The 21,577-nt window shown below is 46.0% G+C and overlaps 1 protein-coding gene across 3 annotated transcripts in view; it reads left to right on the top strand.

The window, feature by feature from the left end:
- Positions 1-227: 227 nt before the first annotated feature.
- Positions 228-21,577, top strand: part of LOC147454245 (diacylglycerol kinase 5-like) — a 63,474-nt gene continuing 42,124 nt past the window's right edge. Inside the window, exons 1-2 of one of the 3 annotated variants that reach the window (XM_086516249.1) lie at positions 228-445; positions 606-832. In XM_086516249.1, coding sequence (XP_086372375.1) covers positions 608-832 — 225 coding nt within the window. In that variant the 5' untranslated portion in view covers positions 228-445; positions 606-607. Of the gene's footprint in view, positions 833-21,577 lie in introns of all 3 variants that reach the window. The other 2 variants (XM_086516248.1, XM_086516251.1) reach the window with 2 other exon arrangements.

Genomic DNA, 21,577 nt, shown 5'->3' with positions numbered 1-21,577 from the left:
TTAACGCTCCATTCCGACTACTCTTATGGGATTGCTCCCACTCACCCAATTCTATAACTCAGAGATTGAACCAATAGTGGGTACTAGGCCAACACCCCTTGAGAGATCCGTTATTGGTCTTAGTGTAAAAGATCAATGAGAAGGTGCGAATTTTCTTTGTTGTGTACTTTTAATCCTGCCGTCAAAAAGAGAGTTGGAATTTTGACAACGTCCTCTTTGTAGGCGCTAGCGTCGAATGCACTGGAGGAAGGTGGTTACTGTATGGCGACTAGCGACAGCAAGCCTAGCAGCCTCTTTTCTTTCTCAAGAACACTGGACGTCCGAAGCACTCAAGAATACCGTCTTTTCACGAATCCCAGCAGCTGCCATGAAGCCGGCTCGTCTCTTCTACGTTTAGCTGCTGCTCTATAGGGCCCTTCGCCCCTGCTACCTGCAGCTCGACAAGGTTGTACAACCATTTGCTTCGCTCCACCACTCATTTTCTGCTCTTGCAACGCTGGACCTTCTCATTCTGTTGCAAAAGCAACCTTCGTTTTCTGCTTAATTCCCTTCAATTGTTCCGACATTTTGGTCTGTTTGAGACTCTCATCACTGCATCCTTTCAGCTATGGAAGACGACACAGAGCATATCATTTACAACATGCGCATTCCAGAATACATCATGCAAGTCTCCATGCAACAAAGCTCCGACTGTTTATCTGCTAAAATGTTGCGCGATCCACACATAAACCCTCCCAAGTTACCCACTCTAGTGCTCGTGAATTCTAAAAGTGGAGGTCAGCGGGGGCAGCAATTTCTTTCCCCATGTCGAGTGCTTCTCACCCCTGCTCAGGTGAATTTGGCCTGCCTTGTACTCAAGCTTTTCTTCTAATTTCCTCGCATGTCATTGACTGATTTCATGAGCTTTTGATGGTCTTTCTTACCGTATCAGACACCCTCACTTCAGCTTCTGATCCATTTTGAGCTTTTTACTAACCTTTATTGGATACACGTACTTCAATAATATATCCCCTTTTGATCGTAGTCGAAAAATCATCCAAAGGCAGGGACTAGTGTATATCCTTGGTGTGAGTATTGCTTTATTTTTGCAATGCGTAAGCTTTACCTATAGACTCTCCATCTGAAGTTTGAGAGGCTTCTTACCATGCTTTCTCTATAGACTCTCCATCTGAAGTTTGAGAGGCTTCTTAACATACTTTATCCTCGTTAGGATTCTAGTCAAGGAAGCAGCATTAACCTCCTCTTAATAGATAAGATAGCTTTCTCTTTAGCTGTCATGTTTTGTAAAGACTAATGTCGTTAGTGGGGTTGTCATCGCGTTTATGTCAATACTATGTTTGGTGGACTTGATGGTTAGGCTGAAATTTGGTATCGTGGCAGAGACAAGCTTGTGCGTGGTAGAGAGGGGCAAGAAGTGCTCCGTATAATTAATTTGGACCCTTGTGTTGGAGTTCAAGTTACAAGTGTTTTAACCCATGGGTCGGAGTTCAACACACATGCATTTGGTAGGGAACCAATTAGACGTATCTAAAACACTATGGATGAGTGCACCAATCCGTCGTTGTTGGTCGGATTATGGACAGGATGTGTTTCAAAGTTCATTGTCTAGAAATTTTTGGACGTGATGTGTTCACAGTTCACGAATGGGGACTCTTGGATGTAGTTTGGTCTATAGTTCAATTTTCTACAAGGCAACCGATGCTCAAGATGACATTCTTCTAAGGAACAAAATTGAGAGTAGCAAATCCAAGGTGTATCTAGTGGAAAGGATCCTTTGCTGGGGTGTCCATGGTAGCTTTTTCATCGACTTGGTCTCACTATTTATGTCCACTATGAGCTCCAAAGAGGGTGTTAGAGTTTTGGAATCTCAAGTGAACTGCCCAATGTGATCCCATTATTTAGTTTGGGAATTTGTCCTTCAGGTCATGCCATGTGATCACTTTGTGACAGGCACCACTTTGGAGATCGTGGATTTGGAAGGCAAAGCCCCTTGTTTAGTTGGATTGAGATCCTGGTGAGTGGCAGTGGCCTTTGTTGTGCGATGATGGAGCTCCTCTATACTTTTTTGAGTACACCGTATCCCTTGGGAGGAGGCTTCTTTTGTGGACCCAATACCCACCTCATTGTCCACGCCAGTCAGAGGTATGGTAGAATCATTGCATCCTCCTGCTTTCCAGCGACAGTTTTCGTAATGCATCTGGACCCTCAAGATCAGCCATAGGATATGTTTTTTTATGTGGATGATGATAGCACACACAGGATTGCTTGTTGGCACTTGGGTTGCAGTCACAAGTCATGATTTGACTTTTTAGAGATGTACTTTAGAGCATGAGTCCCTGAGGCACTGTTTCTGGGTTTGCCCATATGCACAGCAAGTGTGGATGACAATTTGTTGTTTGTTGATTAGAGTGGGCATCGATGATAAATTCGTGACGTGGGGGGTAGTTGCATGGCTTTTGCAATTTTTGGGGTCACACACCTTTTTTCAGGGCCTGCCGATAGATCCGGTCTTCATGCTTACTTCAGACCGGACACTCTACAAATGATCCCAGGTGCAGGTCACCGCTTGGGTTTTTGCCAGCAAGACACAAATTTCACTATGAATATGTAGCATCACTCTTTGGACTCCCCTACATCCACCATTTTTACAGCCATTTGGATTGAGCTGCTGCATACTCTTCGTAGTCACCGGGATTCCTCAGCCTCCTTCTCCAAGGTAGTGGAGCAATGTCGATGCACTTTCTTCACACATGGGCGAGATCGTCAACTCTTTTTAGGCGAGACCATGCCACACCACATGGCATTATGCATCTCCCTAGTGTTCATTTTACACACCACCTTGACGTTTACATAGCCTACACATTGTTCCCTCGCTTTTGTACTTCTTCTCTAAGGCCACTGAGCATCTCTAGAGGTCTCTTTTGCGCGCGTGCGCACACACACAGATATGAAGTGTTATCTGTCACAAAGTGATGACGTGGCAGACAGAAGAAACCCTAATTTTCGAAAATCGCGGAGGCTAATTATTATTATTATTATTATTTTTAAAATTTAATGATGAGTGACGCGAATCTTGCTTTTTCTCTAGTGCAATGAGAAAGAGAGAGAATGCTTTTGCTTTCAAGTTTTGACTCTCTGTGAGAGAGAGAGAGAGCAATTGCTTTTGATTTGAAGCTTTTGGGGCTCTGCTTTTGGGCATCCCTTGTAACCTTTAAATTAGTGGTGAGGGCCTCACTTCTCAGAGCATCTGGACGCAGAGTCTGAGAGTGAAACCCTAACCGCTCTCTTGTACTTTGATGATTGATTAATACAAAAAGAAATACCGAAAAGGGCGCCAGTCTTTGGGGCCAATATCTCTAGGCACGGAACTCCGTCGGGCCAGTGCAAATCTATTGTGATCTGTGAATTGTTTGAAGTGGTTATTTGGTGCTATTGTGATTGATTCTTGACTTGGAGTGTCCAAGTCTGTTACAGTGGTATCAGAGCACGACCGATTTCTCTTCTACGGGAAATCCGATCCCCAATTTTTTTCCGCGGCACCTATGGATTCAGGCAATGATCAGTCGACTCCCTCTGCATCTGGAGATGCGGGCTGGGATCACAACGAAGATTCAAACAGAGTATGGTCCGCCTCGGCCTACTCAGGCGGAGCAAAGAGAGATGAAGCGTCGTCAATTGATCGGCGATGCAATGAAGATGATGCTCAATTTTGCGAAGGACCCAAAATTTGCAAAATATATGAGCGAGACTTCTTTTCAAGAAGTGCATGAGCAGTGGGGCAGAAAACTAGTGCACCTACTCTCAAGAAACCTTTTGCTCACAAGAAATATTCAGAGAAGGAATTAGAAGAGGTGGTTGATGCACAGATTGCTCAGCTTTTTGACGCGCAAAAGAAAGCCAAAAAGCATGGCAAAAAGCAGAAGAAAAGCACTGACTTCCTAGGATATTTGGGTCGTCAGTCGACTTTTGACAAGGCAAAGAAACAGAAGAAGCGTGTTCGATTTGAAGGAGTACCCAATTCTTCTTCTTCTTCTTCTTCTTCTGACAGTTCTTCTAGCTCTTCAGATTCGAGCGAAGAAGACAGAAAAGGTAAAAAGCGAAGCAAGAAACAAAGCTTCGGAAAGGGCAAGAAAAAGGCAAAGAAGGCTACATCTCGCCCAGAGACTGACAGTTCTACTGAGGACTCGTCTACAGACAGCTCAGATTCCGATGACGGAAACTTTTATGCGAACAAGAAGAATTTTTACAAACCTAACCAGTATGACTTTCTCGAAGATAAAAGCAAGAAAGTCCGAGAGTTTAAGGAAGGTGGCCACTCGATCAAGTTTGATACTTTTTCAGAATACTCAGATGCTTCGAAGGCTTTGTCTTTTATACAGCAGTTTGACATCGCTTTCGTGGGAGGACGCTATTCAGAGCACTCCAAGATTCGGAGAGCTGCCTCTTACTCTAAGGGGAATGCTCGTACTTGGTGGTCCACGCTTCTTTTAAATAAGACTGCGCCAGTTAAATGGATGAAATTCAAGAAGCTTTTTATTTCTTCTTGGTTGACGGAAGAATATGAACGAGATATACGAGGTGCTTGGAACCATCTTCGGATGACCAAGAAGGATACAATCAATGCTTATTGTGAAAGATTCTGGAGCTCTTTTCTACCCGCCTCTTCATTCAAGAATATCTCGTTCAGAGAATAGATTGAGCGGTTTACCTTGGGTCTATCTACAGAGATCCGAGATCACTGCTTGGAACAAAAGTAAGCTTCTATTCAGGAGTTGATGAGTCATGCGAAGCGGGGCTTTGCCATTCACTCTGGTAGTCTGACCTACCCCACAGATGAGGCCATGACACAACGAGCCGAACAGACTTCTGGGAATGAAAGTAGAAGGAAAAAGAGAAACCCAAAGAAGAAGGATGCACGACCCAAGCTTACTCCTCAGGAGAAAGCTCGCTTCATTAGAGAGGGAAAGTGTTTTGGATGCGGGGAACATGGACATATCTCCGCGAAGTGCCCTATAAAGGCACAGAAAGAACAGAATGATAAGAACGACAACAGGCCTGAGAGTTCGAGAGCAGCTGAGGAACGTGGCAGAAAAGGCAGATAGAAAAGCAGAACTGGTACCACATGGCGTGGGACTTGCACCGAATCAAATGAATGAAAGTACAAACTATGCCGCTTTTTGGGGCAAAGTGAAGGATCAGGAAGCTCTTTTGAAGGAGCCAAGGCCAACTTCTTTTCACTTGGAATTGGCGGCTCGATTTGGAATTACGTCCGACAGACAGACGCCACAGGCGGAGGTAGTTTGACTGGCACCCAGATGGGATGTTGCCATTACACCGAGCATTGGCAAACTTCGTTTGCAATGACAGGGGTGTTCAGGGCACGCGAGTGACGTTCTACTCAGGATCCCTTGGTACCACAAGAACTACGCCGTGGTTGACTACCGGGCCGAGAAAGCGACTTTGATAAATGAAGGGCTTAGAGATTGTACTTGATGAACTTGAGTTTCTTACTCATTCTTTTGGGAGAGAACTGAACGATGGATAAAGGTTGAATATGTTTTGACCTGAACAAAAGAACGCTAAGATTTTTCTCCACACTCATGTAGATTGCTTTTAGAGGGCCTGAAGATCAAACCATTGATTTGATACCTGGAAGCACGCCACCGAACCGGCCACCTTACCGTGTGAGCCGAGTATAGAATGAAGAGATTATGAACCAAGTGAAAGACCTCTTGGAAAAGGGTCTTGTCCAGCCTAGTACTTCACCGTATTGCTCTCCAGTGTTGTTGGTTTTGAAGAAAGACGGATCTTGGAGAATGTGCATCGATTATAGCGCTCTCAACGAAATCACCATCAAGAACAGATTTCCGATTCCTAGGATCGATGATATACTTGACAGATTGCAGGGATCCTCGTACTTTAACAGGATTGACTTGAAGAGTGGATATCATCAGATCAGGATAGTGCGAGGAGATGTCTACAAGACAGCTTTTCGGACGACTTTTGGGTTATTTGAGTTTTTGGTGATGCCTTTTGGCTTAACGAATGCTCCTGCGACATTTAACCGGATGATGGACATGATTTTTCAAGAGTACAGGCTATTTGTTGGCACTTTCTTTGACGACATCATTGTTTTCTCCAAGAATGAGGCAGATCACCGAGACATTTGCTTCAAGTCTTTCAGGCATTACGAGATCACACGTTAGTGATTAATGCAAAGAAAAGTGAATTTTTCCTACTAGAGATGCACTTTTTGGGACACATTGTGTCAACAGCAGGAGTGCAAATGGACCCGGTCAAGATAGAGACTATCCGTGATTGGCCCGCTTTGAGGAATGTCCATGAAGTTAGAAGCTTCTTGGGATTGTGTTCGTACTACAGGCGGTTCATACAAAAGTTTGCAGAGGTTGCTTCCCCTTTGCATATCTTGACACAGAAAGGAGTCTCTTTCTCGTGGGGATCCACAGAGGTGACTGCCTTTCAGACATTGAAAGAGAAATTGACTACAGGACCAGATTTGACTTTGCCGGACTTGCAGAAGTCATTTGAAGTATTTTGTTATGCTTATGGTCGTAGTCTGGGTGCGGTCTTGATGCAAGAAGGCCATGTCATTGCTTACGAGAGCCGATTGTTCTCTAGGCCGGAGATAACAACACAGATTTATGAGAAAGAGGTTTTGGTGGTTATCCATGCTCTTACTCAGTGGCGGCATTACCTACTCGGAGCGGATTTTACTGTCTTTACAGACCATCAGAGTTTGCGCTACTTCTTGTCACAGAAGCAGCTTTCGGAAAAGCAGATGCGGTGGGCGAACATCTTGTCACAGTTTCACTTCCAGATTGTCCATGTGCAGGGACAAAAGAATGTGGTGGCAAATGCTTTGTCTCGGAAGCCGTTGGTTCTGGCTATTTCCGCGATACATCATAGGAGCTTCGAGGATATGGTCGATCGGTATGCCACAGATATAGATTTTGCAGATATTTTTCACACGGATACGAGATGGGGAGACAGCAGCTCGATACTCCCTTCGGGAAGGCTACTTGATGAGAAAGACTATGTTGTGCGTTACACAGCCGTTGAGGAAAAGGTTATAACTGAATGCCACTGTCCACCTTTTATGGGTCATCGCGGCATTGCTACCACCATGAAGGGGGTAGAGAGATACTTCTTTTGGCCGAGACTCAAAAAGGATGTGGAAGAGTTGTGCGCAGTATGCCAGAAGGTCACGTTTGACAGACATAAGGCATAGGGATTGTTACAACCTTTACCCATACCCACCTGCCCCGGGAAAAGTATTGAAATGGATTTCTTTTTTGATCTCCCGAGAACACAGAATGATCACGATGATTTTCGGATTACATGGCACGTCTGAGACGATTGTCTCCGACAGAGACCCCAGATTTATGAGTTTGTTTTGGAAGGCAATTTGGGAGAACATTGGCACGCGGTTGCAGTTCTCGTCATCGTTCCACTTGCAGAGACTGACGGGCAATTTGAGATTGCCAATTCAGTGATTTTAGATTTATTGAAGTCTTGTATCTCGGATCAGAAGACTCAATGGGAAAAGAACTTACCTTTGGTGGAATTTGCCTACAGTAACACGATACACTCTTCGACGGGGAAGACGCCATGTGAGATTGTTGACAGTGCTGCGAAGGTTCCATCCTTCCTGAGCACGAAAGATTAGATATTTGAAGCGGATGAATATTCGCGAGATTTGGATACGGCTTTTGCCAAGGTTCGCGAGACTTTGCAGGAGTCTCAAGAACGACAGAAAAAGGCAGCGGATCGCCATCGTCGCGACTTGAAATTGAAGGAGGATGATTGGGTGCTCTTACGCTTTGAGAAGGCACGCCTACGAAAGAAAAAGGGAAAGGAGAGGCTTTTTCCAAAGCTTAGTATGCGATACTACGGACCTTTCCAGATCACTGACAAGATAAATGATATCTCCTTCCGATTGAAACTGCCAGATACTTGGAGGATTCACAATGCATTGCATGTGAGTCTCTTGAAACTTGTTAAGGGTGATGTGCCTGATGATGGGGAGCCTGATGAGCAACCCGAAGTGGAAGAAAACGAGGAGATCCTTGTTGCTGAACAGATTTTGGCACATAACGATACGAAGAAAGGTAAAGTCCGAAGGCGGTTCTTGGTTAAGTTCAAGAACTTTCCCGCATTTGATGCGAAGTGGATGGATGAGGAGGACCTAGCAGATACTCCTCAGATTGTGAAACTTTACCTCGATGTTTTGGTTTAGCATAGTCTACTCTAAACGGAACCCAGAAATTCAGCTTGGCCGAAGATTTGGTGCAGTGGGATGCACAAGAGGGGAGTTACTCCGCTCCCTTGTCAACAGATGCCTTGATTTTGATACTAAAGTCACTGATGTCTCTTTGAGCTTCATGGATACTGAGAGCTGACAGTATTCTGCTGGATGACTTTGTGAAATGGAATTCCTGATTATGATACTGATTTGTTCTTGACTTCTTGTGAGTGCAGGAACTGATAGACGAAATGACTGCAGCATTTTGGTCTACTTGATCTCGAATAGACATGGTTGCAATAGGGGTTAGTCAATCGGACATCGAGGAGGTCCCGATTGGACCTAGATGTGATTGCTAGCTACATTGCCGATAAATCATGGTTTAAGATCCGAATGAATGTTGAATGTCATGTGATGTCGTGTGATATGACTGTCGATTTTGTACATGTGCTAGATGTGTGTTCCTAGTACGTAGGTACTAACAGTCAGTGTTTGCTAAGACGGTTTATGGCTTTTGTCGGTTTTGCAGGCGTAATCGCGGTTGATTACAATGCTTTCAAGAGGAGGGTATGTCACAAAGTGATGACGTGGCGGACAGCAGAAACCCTAATTTCTGCCAGAAACCCTATAATTCCCGCAAATCCTAATTTCTATCAGAAACCCCAATTTTCGGAAATCGCGGAGACTAATTTTTTTTTTTAAAATAAAAATAAAAATGATGAGCGATGCGAATCTTGCTTTTTCTCTAGTGCAATGAGAAAGAGAGAGAGAATGCTTTTGCTTTCAAGTTTTGACTCTCTGTGAGAGAGAGAGAGAGCAGTTGCTTTTGATTTGAAGCTTTTGGGCATCCCTTGTAACCTTTAAATTAGTGGTGAGGGCCTCACTTCTCAGAGCATCTGGACGCAGAGTCTGAGAGTGAAACCCTAACCGCTCTCTTGTACTTTGATGATTGATTAATACAAAAAGAAATACCGAAAGGGGCGCCAGTCTTTGGGGCCAATATCTCTAGGCACGGAACTCCGCCGGGCCAGTGCAAATCTATTGTGATCTGTGAATTGTTTGAAGTGGTTATTTGGTGCTGTCGTGATTGATTCTTGACTTGGAGTGTCCAAGTCTGTTACATCTTCTAAAGGCCATAATGACCTATGAGACCAAAGAGTTACATCATGGTGAATCTGATACAAGGTCTGGATACAAAGAAAGAAACTAACTAAACAAGAAACACTGCTAGAGCTATAAAAGGTGGGTATTAAAATGGTGGATATGTGTATTAGAATCCGGAGATGGCTCATCGGTCGGTGTATGATCGTGTCGATGTCTTCCATGGTGAGAGTTTGGACAGGGCATCTCCCGTGTCTCACCAATATAGATATGATTCTATGTTGCAACCTCCTCCATCAATGGGGGCATTCCCTCATCCTTGGCCTCTTGGATATCCGTAGCTTTGTTGCTTGATCACTCAGTATACCTGAGCGAGCGAGCGAGCGAGAGAGAGCGAGAGAGAGAGAGAGAGAGAGAGAGAGAGAGAGAGAGAGAGAGAGAGAGAGAGAGAGACTCGATTGTTGCTTAGCAGGGGATTCTAGTCTTTAGCATTGCTGAGACTGGCCATCATGGACGTCACAGAGAGAGAGAGAGAGAGAGAGAGAGAGAGAGAGAGAGAGAGAGAGAGAGAGAGAGAGAGAGAGAGAGAGAGAGAGAGAGAGAGAGAGAGACTCGATTGTTGCTTAGCAGGGGATTCTAGTCTTTAGCATTGCTGAGACTGGCCATCATGGACGTCACATCAGATTGGAGTTTCAAGGTGAGGTTCCACATGATCAACAATTGACTACTGCCCATTGGTAGCCTGTTAGAGTGGTAGGCTCTTTGTTTCCACTAATGAGGAGGCACCACTTGGGAGACTGGTGGATTTGGGAGAGAAAGCCCCTTGTTCACTTGGTCTTGGATCCTGGTGAGTGGTAGTGGCCTTGTTGAGCGCTGAAGGAGCCCTTCTAGCCTTTTTTGAGTACACTGTCTCCCTTGGGAGGAGGCTTCTTTTCCGGACCCGGCACCCACCTCATTGTTCACGCCAGTCAGAGGTATGGCAGGATGAGCGCATCCTCCCAGCTTTCGAGCGACAATTTTGATCATGCATGTAGACCCCCCGGATCGTCGTAGGATATGTTTTTTCATGTGGATGATAGCACTTGAGGGATTGCTTGTTGGCACTTGGTCGGCAGTCAGTGATCCGACTTGTTAGAGATGTTTTTCAGAGCCCGAATCTTTGAGGCACTGTTTCTGCGTTTGTCCATATGCGCAGCCAGTGTGGATGGTAGTTTGTTGTTTGTTGATTAGAGTGGGCATCCATGATGGATTCGTGAAATGGGGGGCAGTTGCATGGCTTTTGCAATTTTCGGGGTCTCACATCTTTTGTCAAGGCTTGCAAATAGATCTGGTCTTCCTGTTTACTTCCTTAGGATATAGACGGGACACTCTACAGATGATCCTAGATGCAGGTCACCAGTTGGATTTCTGCCAAAGAGAGTTTTCACCACGATATGCAGCATCGTGCTTTGGACCAATGTGCCCACATTTTGGGCCATAGTCCTCCCCTACTTCCACCATTTTGACAGCCAATTGGTTGCATACTCTTCGCAGTCAGTGGGATAGGGCAGTGGAGCAGCGTCAATGCGTCTCTCTTCACACATGGGCAAGGTCGTCAGTTCATTTCCGTAAGGATCATGCCCATATCACATGGCCTTATGCACCCCCACAATGGTTCATTTTACACTCATTGTACAAACCACATTGATGTTTACATAGCCTACACATTGTTACCCTACTTTTGTACTCCCTTTGGGTGATAGGCCATTGAGCATGTCGAGAGGTCTCTTTTGTACACAGAATACAACCCCTTTTCTCGCCAAAAAAGAGAGAGAGAGAGAGAGAGAGAGAGAGAGAGAGAGAGAGAGAGAGAGAGAGAGAGAGATGAGATGTAATATTAACGTCTTCAAAAGGCCAAAATGACCTATGAGACCAAAAGGTTACATGTGGTGAATCTAATACCAGGTCTGGGTACAAAAAGTACAAAGAACTGAAAAGAAAATAGTGGGTAGGGGTGGGGTGAAAGCTGATACAAAGGGAAGACAAAGGGGTGAGCTGATACAATGGAGCTCTTTGACAGTCGAGGCATCATATACATATACATCAGTATCCGGGACGGCTCCTATGTCGCGTTAGTATGGTATGGATCCTCTGTCGCAGTCTGCGTCGATATCGAGAGGGTCCTCTCATCTGTGGGCGACGAGACCGCCCCAACTCTATCGTCCGATCAAGCAGTATGCCTCTGGTACCTCTGGCGTTGTTATGTTGTGGGGGCTGCTCGAACTCCTTTGTCTGTGACTAAAAGGAATCTGTGACCTTCCGCTGTCGCTGGATCTCTCTCATTGTGCCCCTCTTCAAGAGGTCTTCTCTGTGTTTGCGAATCTCCAGTAAGTATAATCTGAGGCATCTCTGATCCTGGTATCTCATGACTATAGAAAGTGGCCCAAAACCCTCTCTGAATAGACAGTGAAAGCGGCCTCATATCTCATAGTATACTGGGCAGTGACATATGTAATGTAGCTCTGTCTCTGGCTCTATTTGGCACACCTGACAAATCCTGGACTCAGCGGGTACTCCTCTAAATCTACCTGTCTCGATCTCTAGTTGATGTGAGGATGTGCGTATCTCATCAATAGCACATCGTATCCCGTGGGATAGATGAGTATCCATGTATCCTCGTTTGATCACAAAACCATCCTCCGTGAGTTGGAGAAGATGCTGTCTATAGAAAGTCATCTTCGTACCTAGCTCATGTGTAGGTTGTATCCATGTCCTCTTCGTATCCAACTGAATCAAATCCTATCTGATGAGCCTGGTAATCTCTGCCCTTGTGAGGGGGATGGAGGGTGTGAGGATTCTAGGTACTAATCCTTTATTAGTACTTAAACTCATGATTAAGACTTAAAAAACTTGAACTGAACTCAGGAACAAGACTCAGAAGACTCTGTGTTTGATTGATTGAAAGTGTGATACAAGGGCTCCTTATATAGGAGACAAAGAGACACGAATGAAAAGACACATCTCCTGGTGAAGAGACATGACTTTAGACGTAAAGAAACATCCTTTCGGCGAAGAGATGCAACCATTGGGCGAAGAGTTGTACCCGTAGAGCGAAGGGGTGTGACCAGTCGTCGAAGGAGTGTGGCTTTTGGTGAAGAGGCACGTCTCTTGGGCGAAGGGTCGTGTCCATCCAAAGGTAGGGGTTCTGCTTGGCATGGCACTTCGTATATCTGCATCAATGAGTAAGTAGGTAATGTAACTAAGTCACAAACGGGACATTCACTCCCTCTTTAAATAAAGCCTAGGAAACTCCGGGAGAAGGAAATGTATTGTTGTAGTGCTTCTGCATCCAAAGCTCTATCTGTTAAGTCCCATGTCATGGCACTATTATTGACCATGACTATTTTGCCAAACTGAAAACTGATCATATCTGCAACTTGTCTCATCTTTGTCAAAAGTATGAGTATCACATCTGCAACTTGATTAGTGCCTTTGTCAAAGTCTTTTGTAACTTTGAGCTTTGTCCAATAAAAGATTGACTCTGTATCTACTTCGAGTGAAATTATTGGTAAACTGACTTGAGTTTTCTGTTGAGTGATGACCACTGGTTGGAAATCTGTAAAGTATTCCATTGGTTTGTCTGGAACAGTAAAATCCTCCTGAAGGGATGTCGTAGACAGAGACAGAGTAGTGTTTGAAGGTATATCCATCTGTAAAGGTTTATCAATAGAACAAGTTGTGTCCAAAGATTCATTTGCAGCGACTGAAGTCGTGCTGCAAGAGTCTGCATCTGATTTATCCTTTGCATCGTTAAAGGCAAGGAATGGAGTCTTCAACTTTGAAAAATTATTATTCACCACTGCATTTGGTATCTGTTCAGAAACAAAGACTGTGTTCTGCAAGGGTGGTGATGAGGCTACTTTTTTAGCTTGGATCACGGCCATAGAAGGGTTTATGTGTTTGTCTGTTGTCACACAAGAATTAAAATCTTCTGAATCTTCAACTTTCTCAGCGGGTATTAAGGCTTCCAATTGAGAAGGAGGAGGTTGAGGGAGCTGTCGCCTCTTAGACCTCTGAAGGATCCTCTTGCACAAGGAAATGATCAATAAATCTTCGACTTGACCACCATCAGATAAGAAAGACTTAAATGTAGGGCATGGCTCGTGAGGGGGAACTTGTGTATCGTCGCGGCATTCACGATTGAGTACTTGACTAGGGTCAAATATATGTGCCACTAAGTAAGCACATCTTGATATTGCTGATGATCATTTGGAGGCTTCATATTGCTGCTTTTGTTGCTGATGGTTCTGATAAGAAGTTGGTTGCTTAGAACTGTAGGATTTCCAAGAATATTCATGCTGAGACTTTTGCTGCTCGCACGAAGATACTTTGTGTCTAGTTGTCTCTGAGAAACCATGCTTTGGGTGAGAAAATTTGGACTGCAAAACCTCCGATTTGGCCGGTTCAAAGCTTTGTATCTGTAACTGGTCCAAGCAATTGTTGATGGAAGCAAGACTTGCTGAGAAAGTCTGTTGCATAGCTTCCATTTGGGCCTTGAGAAGGCAAACATGTGCGCTTGTTGATCATCTTCTCTCTGGGACGTCGACATAGAGATCTCGACCTCGTTGATGGGAGGTGTCTCCACTGGAGCGGGCGACAAAGGTGTGTAATCCGGGACTAGGAGCTCGCTATGAACACGCGACCAATATATTCCGGCTTGGAATTGGTATATACTACAGCTCGAGAATTGGTTCCAGAATCTGTTCCTGGTTCTGTGTCCGTCGGCGGAGTGTCGTGAATAATAATAACCTCGAGGAAGGGGGTTCTCTGGCAAACTCTCCTCCGGAACTTCATCTATGTATGAGAGATACGAATAGGTGCCTAGGTGTGATCGTCAGCGTAAGAATTTGCAAACGCTAGCCTTGCGACATCTATTGTTTTTTTTTTCTATCGCTGACTGGTTTAATTGAACAGGTACATTCAAATGGCCCTTTTAATTAATGGGAGTGGCCGGCCAGGTTGGGCGCCCTTAATGAGCTTAATAAAATAAGTTGCACTGGCCTATTAGCTGGTTTAATAAAACGTCATGTGCTGCTGTATAAGGGGCTTGCGTAGACTTTTTTTTTATGAAAGGCTGCCAGCGTAAGATTTCAGCGATTGGTGAGGAGGCGCCTGGCTGAAGGGTATGTGTAGGGAAGAGACATGCGAAGAGGCACGGCAGCCAGCAGGTCATATGCCAAGAGGTGCGAGCACTCAAGAAGAGGCATGGATGGCTACCAAGAGGCAAATCCCGATGAAGAGGTGCCAGTGAAGAGGTGCATCGCGAGGCTTCCACCAATTTCAGCACACACATCGGGTATGCCATCCCTCTGTATATCTGTATTATGTATGTATTACAGACAGTTTAGGGTAAGGGTTACCTCATGCTCGTGTAGAAGTGTGTATACCACCTTTCTTCTGCTTCCATGCAACTTTGGGAAGGGGGGGAGAGGGTAGTAACGAGGGTGAGAGGCTCACAACTTTCGGGTCCCGGGATAAAATTTGCTCTTATAACACTGTGAGGATTCTAAGTACTAATCCTTTATTAAGTACTTAAACTCATGATTAAGACTTAAAAAAATTGAATTGAACTCAGAAACAAGACTCAGAAGACTCTGTGTTTGATTGATGTTTGATTGATTGAAAGTGTGATACAAGGGCTCCTTATATAGGAGACGAAGAGACACAAATGAAAAGACACATCTCCTGGTGAAGAGACATGACTTTAGACGTAAAGACACAGCCTTTCCGCGAAGAGTTGCAACCATTGGGCGAAGAGTCGCACCCATAGAGCGAAGGGGTGTGACCAGTTGTCGAAGGAGTGTGGCTTTTGGTGAAGAGGCACGTCTCTTGGGCGAAGGGTCGTGTCCATCCAAGCGTAGGGGTTCTGCTTGGCATGGCACCTCGCATATTTGCATCAATGAGTAAGTATGTAATGTAACTAAGTCACAAACGTGACAGAGGGTGCATCCAGAGAGTATTGAAATGGGGGTAGCCGGTCCATACTAAAGCCATGTAACTGAAACAAAGATGCCATCTCTGCAGACCAAAATGATCTATCTCCCTGCAGTGCCAGCTGTCGCGAAGACTCTAGTGCTAATCGAGCATATCTGTCTCTAGGAAGAGCCCAAGTGCTATGCATAAATGAAACTGATCGAGTGAGCGCCTCCACTACCGATGGAGGAGCAGCGAGCTCCACAATGTCATGGGGTACTGAGGCCTTGGCCCTAATCATCCGAGAAATCATAGACACCAATGTCTTCTCCATATATCTCCATCCATCAGTACTGCCAGCTCTGCTATGATGATCAACTAAGGGTCCCTATATCTTTTCTCCATACAGCATGGCCGAAGTACCAAAGTGTCAAAGAGCCAAAGCTTTGTCCGAGGTTCTTGGAACCGAACCTGCGAACATATCCTCTCAAGTCTCCCCAATGCTGCATAGGCTCTGGTCAATCGCGTATCTGCTGCACGCCTCAGGGAAAATACTGGACCACTGAAAACCGCCCCAAGATAAGTGTATGTATCTGCCTACTCCACAGTCTTTCGACCATATGTAAAAGTGGGGGCGGACCTCCTTACCCACTGCGCCGTGGTGTTAAACACCATTAACTTGGTCTTACCAAGGTTCACAGACAATCCACTGTCCCGTGCAAATACATGCAGTGCATCCAAATGATGCTGCATCCCTTTTGGAGAATCGGAGATCAGCACAATATCATCAGCATATAATAGCAACGGAATCCATGTCCCTGCAAGCTGAGCACCTTTATCACCCTTTGTATGTACATAATCTGAAAATTCATCTACATATATCCCAAAGAGAGTCGGAGATAGGGGACAACCCTGCTTCACCCCAATGGTGGAGTGAACCATGTTGGACATGCCCTGAGTAGTGCGTGCCTGTCCTACCATTGTCTTGTATAAAGCTACGATCCGCCAGATCAGCTATGTGGGCACCCCCATGTCTTGCAATCTGCGTATGAGTCTGGCTCATGGCACTGTATCAAAGGCTTTGCGGAAATCCACAAAGCTACAATATATCCTCCTGCCATGGTGTCTACCCTCCTCAATAATGTCTCTGAGTGTCAAAATCTGGTCAAGAGTGGAGAAACCTCTCTTGAACCCTGCCTGTCCTGTTGCCCGTATGCCCTCTCTCTCTCTGCCCATCCACTTAACTCATGCTCAAGAATTGATGCATATAGCCTAGCCAGAGTGTGACCAACCATGATGGTTCGATAATTCCGGGGAAGCATAGGATCTCCCGACTTGAAGATAGGCACAATAGTGGACATACTCCAAGTCTCATACATGGCTCTATTAAACATCATAGCAAGAGGCTCTGCAAGCATATCTCTGGCATGGATAAAGTGCTCTGCTACCAGACCATCATGATCCTGTGCTCTTCCTGTCTTCATCTTGTCAATGGCTTTCCTTACCCTCTCAACAGTAAAGAAAGTACATGTTTTCGGGCATGCCTTTGGAGGGTCAGGCAAAGGTGGTTGCCCCGATGCTGTATAGAGAGATGTAGCATATTCCCCCCATGTCTATGTAAAAGTGATGGCTGGCGGTGGAGAGTGCTCATTGAAAAGCCTCCATGCTTCACTAGAGTCCTGACTCATAAACAGCTGGTACAGATCACGCTCTAATTGAGATAGGTAAGCCCTCTTCTTTCGTTGCACTAGGCGGCGGAAGATAATCCGTGACTGTCTATGTGTAGTAGTACCCATGAGCACCTCTCCCTGTAATCTGATCCTCGTCTCTGTACACTCCTCATCATACCAACTGTTCTGAGGCATGCTCCCAGATCGTCTGCATGTAGGCTGGCTGTGGGGATACGCCTCTGATGCTGCATCATGCAACGTCTCTGTCAGAATCTGGATGAGGTCATCTAGTGGTTGTCCTAGCTCCTGAGTGCATAGCTGCCTGTATATCTCATCGGTGTACACGTGATCCGTCTCCCTCGTGAAGGTCTACCGAGTATGTGTGGAGGCCTCTCCCAATGGAGCTATGTTGAACTGGAACGATAGAGTGAAAGACAAGAGAGCATGATTTATTGCTACCCCAACCGGTCTACTTCCCACCAGAAATCCTGAAAGGAAGGAATGAGTCCTTGCAGAGCCATAACATAATCCATTGTACTAGCGCCATGCCGATGTGGAAAGCATGTAAAACCACCAGCTTCAGGTAATCTCTGTAGGCCATTCAAAATGGCCAATCCATGTGCAGTCCCCATATCAGTCAAGTATCTGCCATACTCAGTGTGCTCCTCATCCTATGATAATCTAGACAGGCCCATTTCCTCTGAGGTATCATAGAATATTGTCTGGTGGTGGGCGGTCCTAGCATTGAAATCCCCCAAGATAATAATGTCGCCTTCTCTGGAAAACTCCCATATATCATCATCTAAAATAGAGAAGGGGGACTGTGCTCTAGGTGATGCATATACTGACGTACTAGGAGGAAAATAGCAAATAGCGATGTAGAGATATCTGCCTGTCTTTGCCTTCAGTCTCACCCACATGTACCTCGCATGCTCATCCCTCCGTGCTATATGTATCAGAGACTGTAGCTCCTCCCTGAAGAAGACTGCCATCCTCCTGAACCTCGTCCTCTGTGCTCTAATCGAGTCTCCTGTCTGCAAGTTGTCTCCCATTTGTATCCGCTCACATGGGGCATGGACTGCCCCAGGGCTTGATGCGTCTCAGAGTAGAAAATGGTGTCTCTCCCTGTGAAACTATCCTCAAAGGCCCCTACATCAGGGCGCAAAGATCCATTACAATTCCATGTAGCCACTCTGAGTGTGGTCTTCACCCTCATCTTCGTCACCAACTGTTCTCTTCCTTTTGTTACTCCATTACCTCTTGCTGTCAGATTTTACGAGGTGGTGGGGTTTCTGCTCGACATCGAGCTTCTATTTGTTGCTCACTATTATCTGCACCGCTGGTGGCTTTTGATAGCTCTGGTTCTTGAACTGCTGTGGCGGAAAGGCTTATGGTCACAATGCCTATCCTCTAGAGGCTACTGTCATCCTCTCTCCGCTTAGCTTGCCAGGGTGCGTTTTACTTTTTTTAGGAGAGGTTTTTTAGCTTGGCCTTCCATCTTTACCATTTGGCCACGCGCCTAGTTGTATCTCGTTTTTCAATTTTCCCTTTGATGCCCTACGGGCTTGCTTTTGTAAACAATGATGTACTTGCTCTCATAATAGGCACCATTTGGGTGTATCTAGGGGATTTTCAAGTATTGAAATCACCCTCTTTTGTGTGTGTGTGTGTGTGTGTGTGTGTGAGAGAGAGAGAGAGAGAGAGAGAGAGAGAGAGAGAGAGAGAGAGAGAGAGAGAGAGAGAGAGAGAGAGAGAGAGAGAGAGAATGGAATGAAATGAATTATCACGAAATGAAATGTCTTCAAAAGGCCAAAGTGACCTATGAGACGAGAAAGTTACAATGTGGTTAATCTGAATTGCTAGGTGTGAACTGAGCAGCTAGCTGGGATAGCTAAATCACAAGAGATCCAGCATCGGTCGCTAGTGGATCTCATCAATCTCCTCCATGGTCAATAGTCTGACTGGGCGTCGTGCATGTTGGGCCAAAGTGATCCGAATCCTTTGATGCAGCCTCCGTTGATGCTGTGTAGTCCTCCGCAGTCGTGGGCGTTTGGATCTCCCCAGCTCGGTCGCTCGATCGGTCGATCAGTGTGCCTCTGGTGTGAGGTGGCATCTCTGATCCTCGTACCGCATGACTCTGGAGAGTGGTCCAAAGTGACCTATGAGACGAAATGAAATGTCTTCAAAAAGCCAAAGTGACCTATGAGACGAGAAAGTTACAATGTGGTTAATCTGAATTGCTAGGTGTGAACTAAGCAGCTAGCTGGGATAGCTAAATCACAAGAGATCCAGCATCGGTCGCTAGTGGATCACATCAATCTCCTCCATGGTAAATAGTATGACCGGGCGTCGTGCATGTTGGGCCAAAGTGATCCGAATCCTTTGATGCAGCCTCCGTCGATGCTGTGTAGTCCTCCGCAGTCGTGGGCGTTTGGATCTCCCCAGCTCGGTCGCTCGATCAGTGTGCCTCTGGTGTGAGGTGGCATCTCTGATCCTCGTACCGCATGACTCTGGAGAGTGGTCCAAAGCCATCTCTGAACAAGCAGTGGAAGCGGCCTCGTATCTCGTAGTAGACGGGGCAGTGGCATGTGTAGTGCAACTCTGTCTCAGGCTCCATGTCACACAGGAGGCATATCCTGGCCTCTACTGGTACTCTGCTGTATCTCCCCAGTTGGTGTGAAGATCTGCGTATTTGGCCAATAGCATATAGTATCTCATGAGACAAGTGGGTGTCCATGTATCCGGGCCTCGTCACAAAACCGTCCTCCGTAAGCTGGAGAAGATGCTCTTTGTAGAAAGCCATCTTCGTGCCCAGCTCCCGTGCTGGTTGTATCCATGTCCTCTTGGTGTCTAGTTGAGTCAGGTCCTGACGGATGAGCCTGGTGATCTCGGACTGTGTAAGAGTCAGAGAGGGTGCATCTAGTGAGTACTAGAAGGGGGGGCAATCTGTCTATGCTGAACCCATGCGCCTGAAACCATGATGTCATCTCCCCATACCAGCATGCTGTATCTCCCTGCATGGCTAACTGTCGAGAGGACTCAAGTGCAAGGCGGGCATATCTGTCTCTGGGAAGTTCCCACATGCGGTGTATGAAGGAGACATATCTGGTGAGCGCCTCAAGCACTAGTGGGGGGGCAGCTAGCTTTGCTCGGATAATGGCACGTGGTACTGAAGCCTTGGCTCTAATGAGCTGCGAGATCATAGAGACTAGTGGTTTCTCCATGTCCCCCCATCCATAGGTGTGACCTGTCCTCCCGTGATGATCCAATGAAGGTCCCCAAATCTCAGCTCCATAGAGCAATGCAGAAGCCACCAAAATGTCAAAGAGCCAGAGCTTCGTCTGAGACCCTTGAAACTGAACTTGTGAACACATCCTCTCCAATCTACCCAATGCTGCATGGGCTCTGGTCAATCTAGTCTTTGCTCCTCTCCTCAATGAAAATGCTGGTCCACTAAAACCACTCCAAGGTAAGTGTAAGCATTTGTATACTCCACTGTCTCCTAGCCGTATGTGAATGCGGGAGCTGACCTCCTGATCCACTGTGGGGTGGTATTAAATACCATGACCTTGGTTTTACCAAGGTTGATAGACAAACCACTTTCATGGGCAAACCTATGCAAAGCATCCAAGTGGCGTTGCATCCCCTCCGGAGAGTCGGAGATCAACACAATATCATCAGCATATAACAATAGTGGAATCCATGTCCCTGCCAGCTGTGCACCTCTATCACCATCTCTCTCAATGTAGTCAGAAACCTCATCCACATACAATACCAAATAGAGTAGGAGAGAGCGGGCAACCCTGCTTCACCCCAATAGTGGAGTGGACCGGTGTAGATAGACCATTTGAGGTGCGTACATGCCCCACTACTGACATGTATAATGCCATGACCCCCCAAATGAGCTCTGTGGGTACTCCCATCTCCTGTAATCTGCGCATCAATCTAGATTTGGGTAGTGTGTCAATTGCTTTGCGGAAGTCCACAAAGCTACAATAGATCCGTCTCCCATGTGATCTACCCTCCTCAATGATGGCTCTGAGTGGCAAGATATGGTCAAGAGTAGAAAAGCCTCTCTTGAACCCTGCCTGCCCGGTTGCGCGTATCCCCTCTCTCTTTGCCCATCTACTCAGCTGCTGCTCAAGAATGGACGCGTACAAACTTGCAAATGTGTGTCCAATCATGATAGTGCGATAAATCGTAGGCTCCATAGGGTCTCCTGACTTGAAGATAGGTACAGTAGTAGATAGGGCTCCAAGTATCAGGCAAGCCCTCACACATTGGCACGATTAAACATAACTGCTAGAAGCTCTGCTACTAGATCTCTGGCACGCATGAAGTGCTCAGCCACTAAGCCATCATGATCATATGCTCTCCCAGTCCTCATCCTGTCAATGGCCTTCCTTACCATCTCAGCGGTGAAAAAGCACATGTGTGGGGGCATGGATTGGGGGTTGGGAAGGGGCGGGTGTCCAGGAACTGTGTACAAAGATGACGCGTACTGGCCCCAGGCCTCTGTAGAGGTAATGGGAGGGGGGGGGGGGAGTGCTCATGAAAGAGCCACCATGCCTCACGTGAGTCCTGACTCAAG

Source organism: Adiantum capillus-veneris, chromosome 7, assembly GCF_014529385.1.
Source record: "Adiantum capillus-veneris isolate H3 chromosome 7, ASM1452938v2, whole genome shotgun sequence".
NCBI classification, from domain to species: Eukaryota; Viridiplantae; Streptophyta; class Polypodiopsida; order Polypodiales; family Pteridaceae; genus Adiantum; species Adiantum capillus-veneris.
This window is presented reverse-complemented; position numbering and strand designations above follow the sequence as displayed.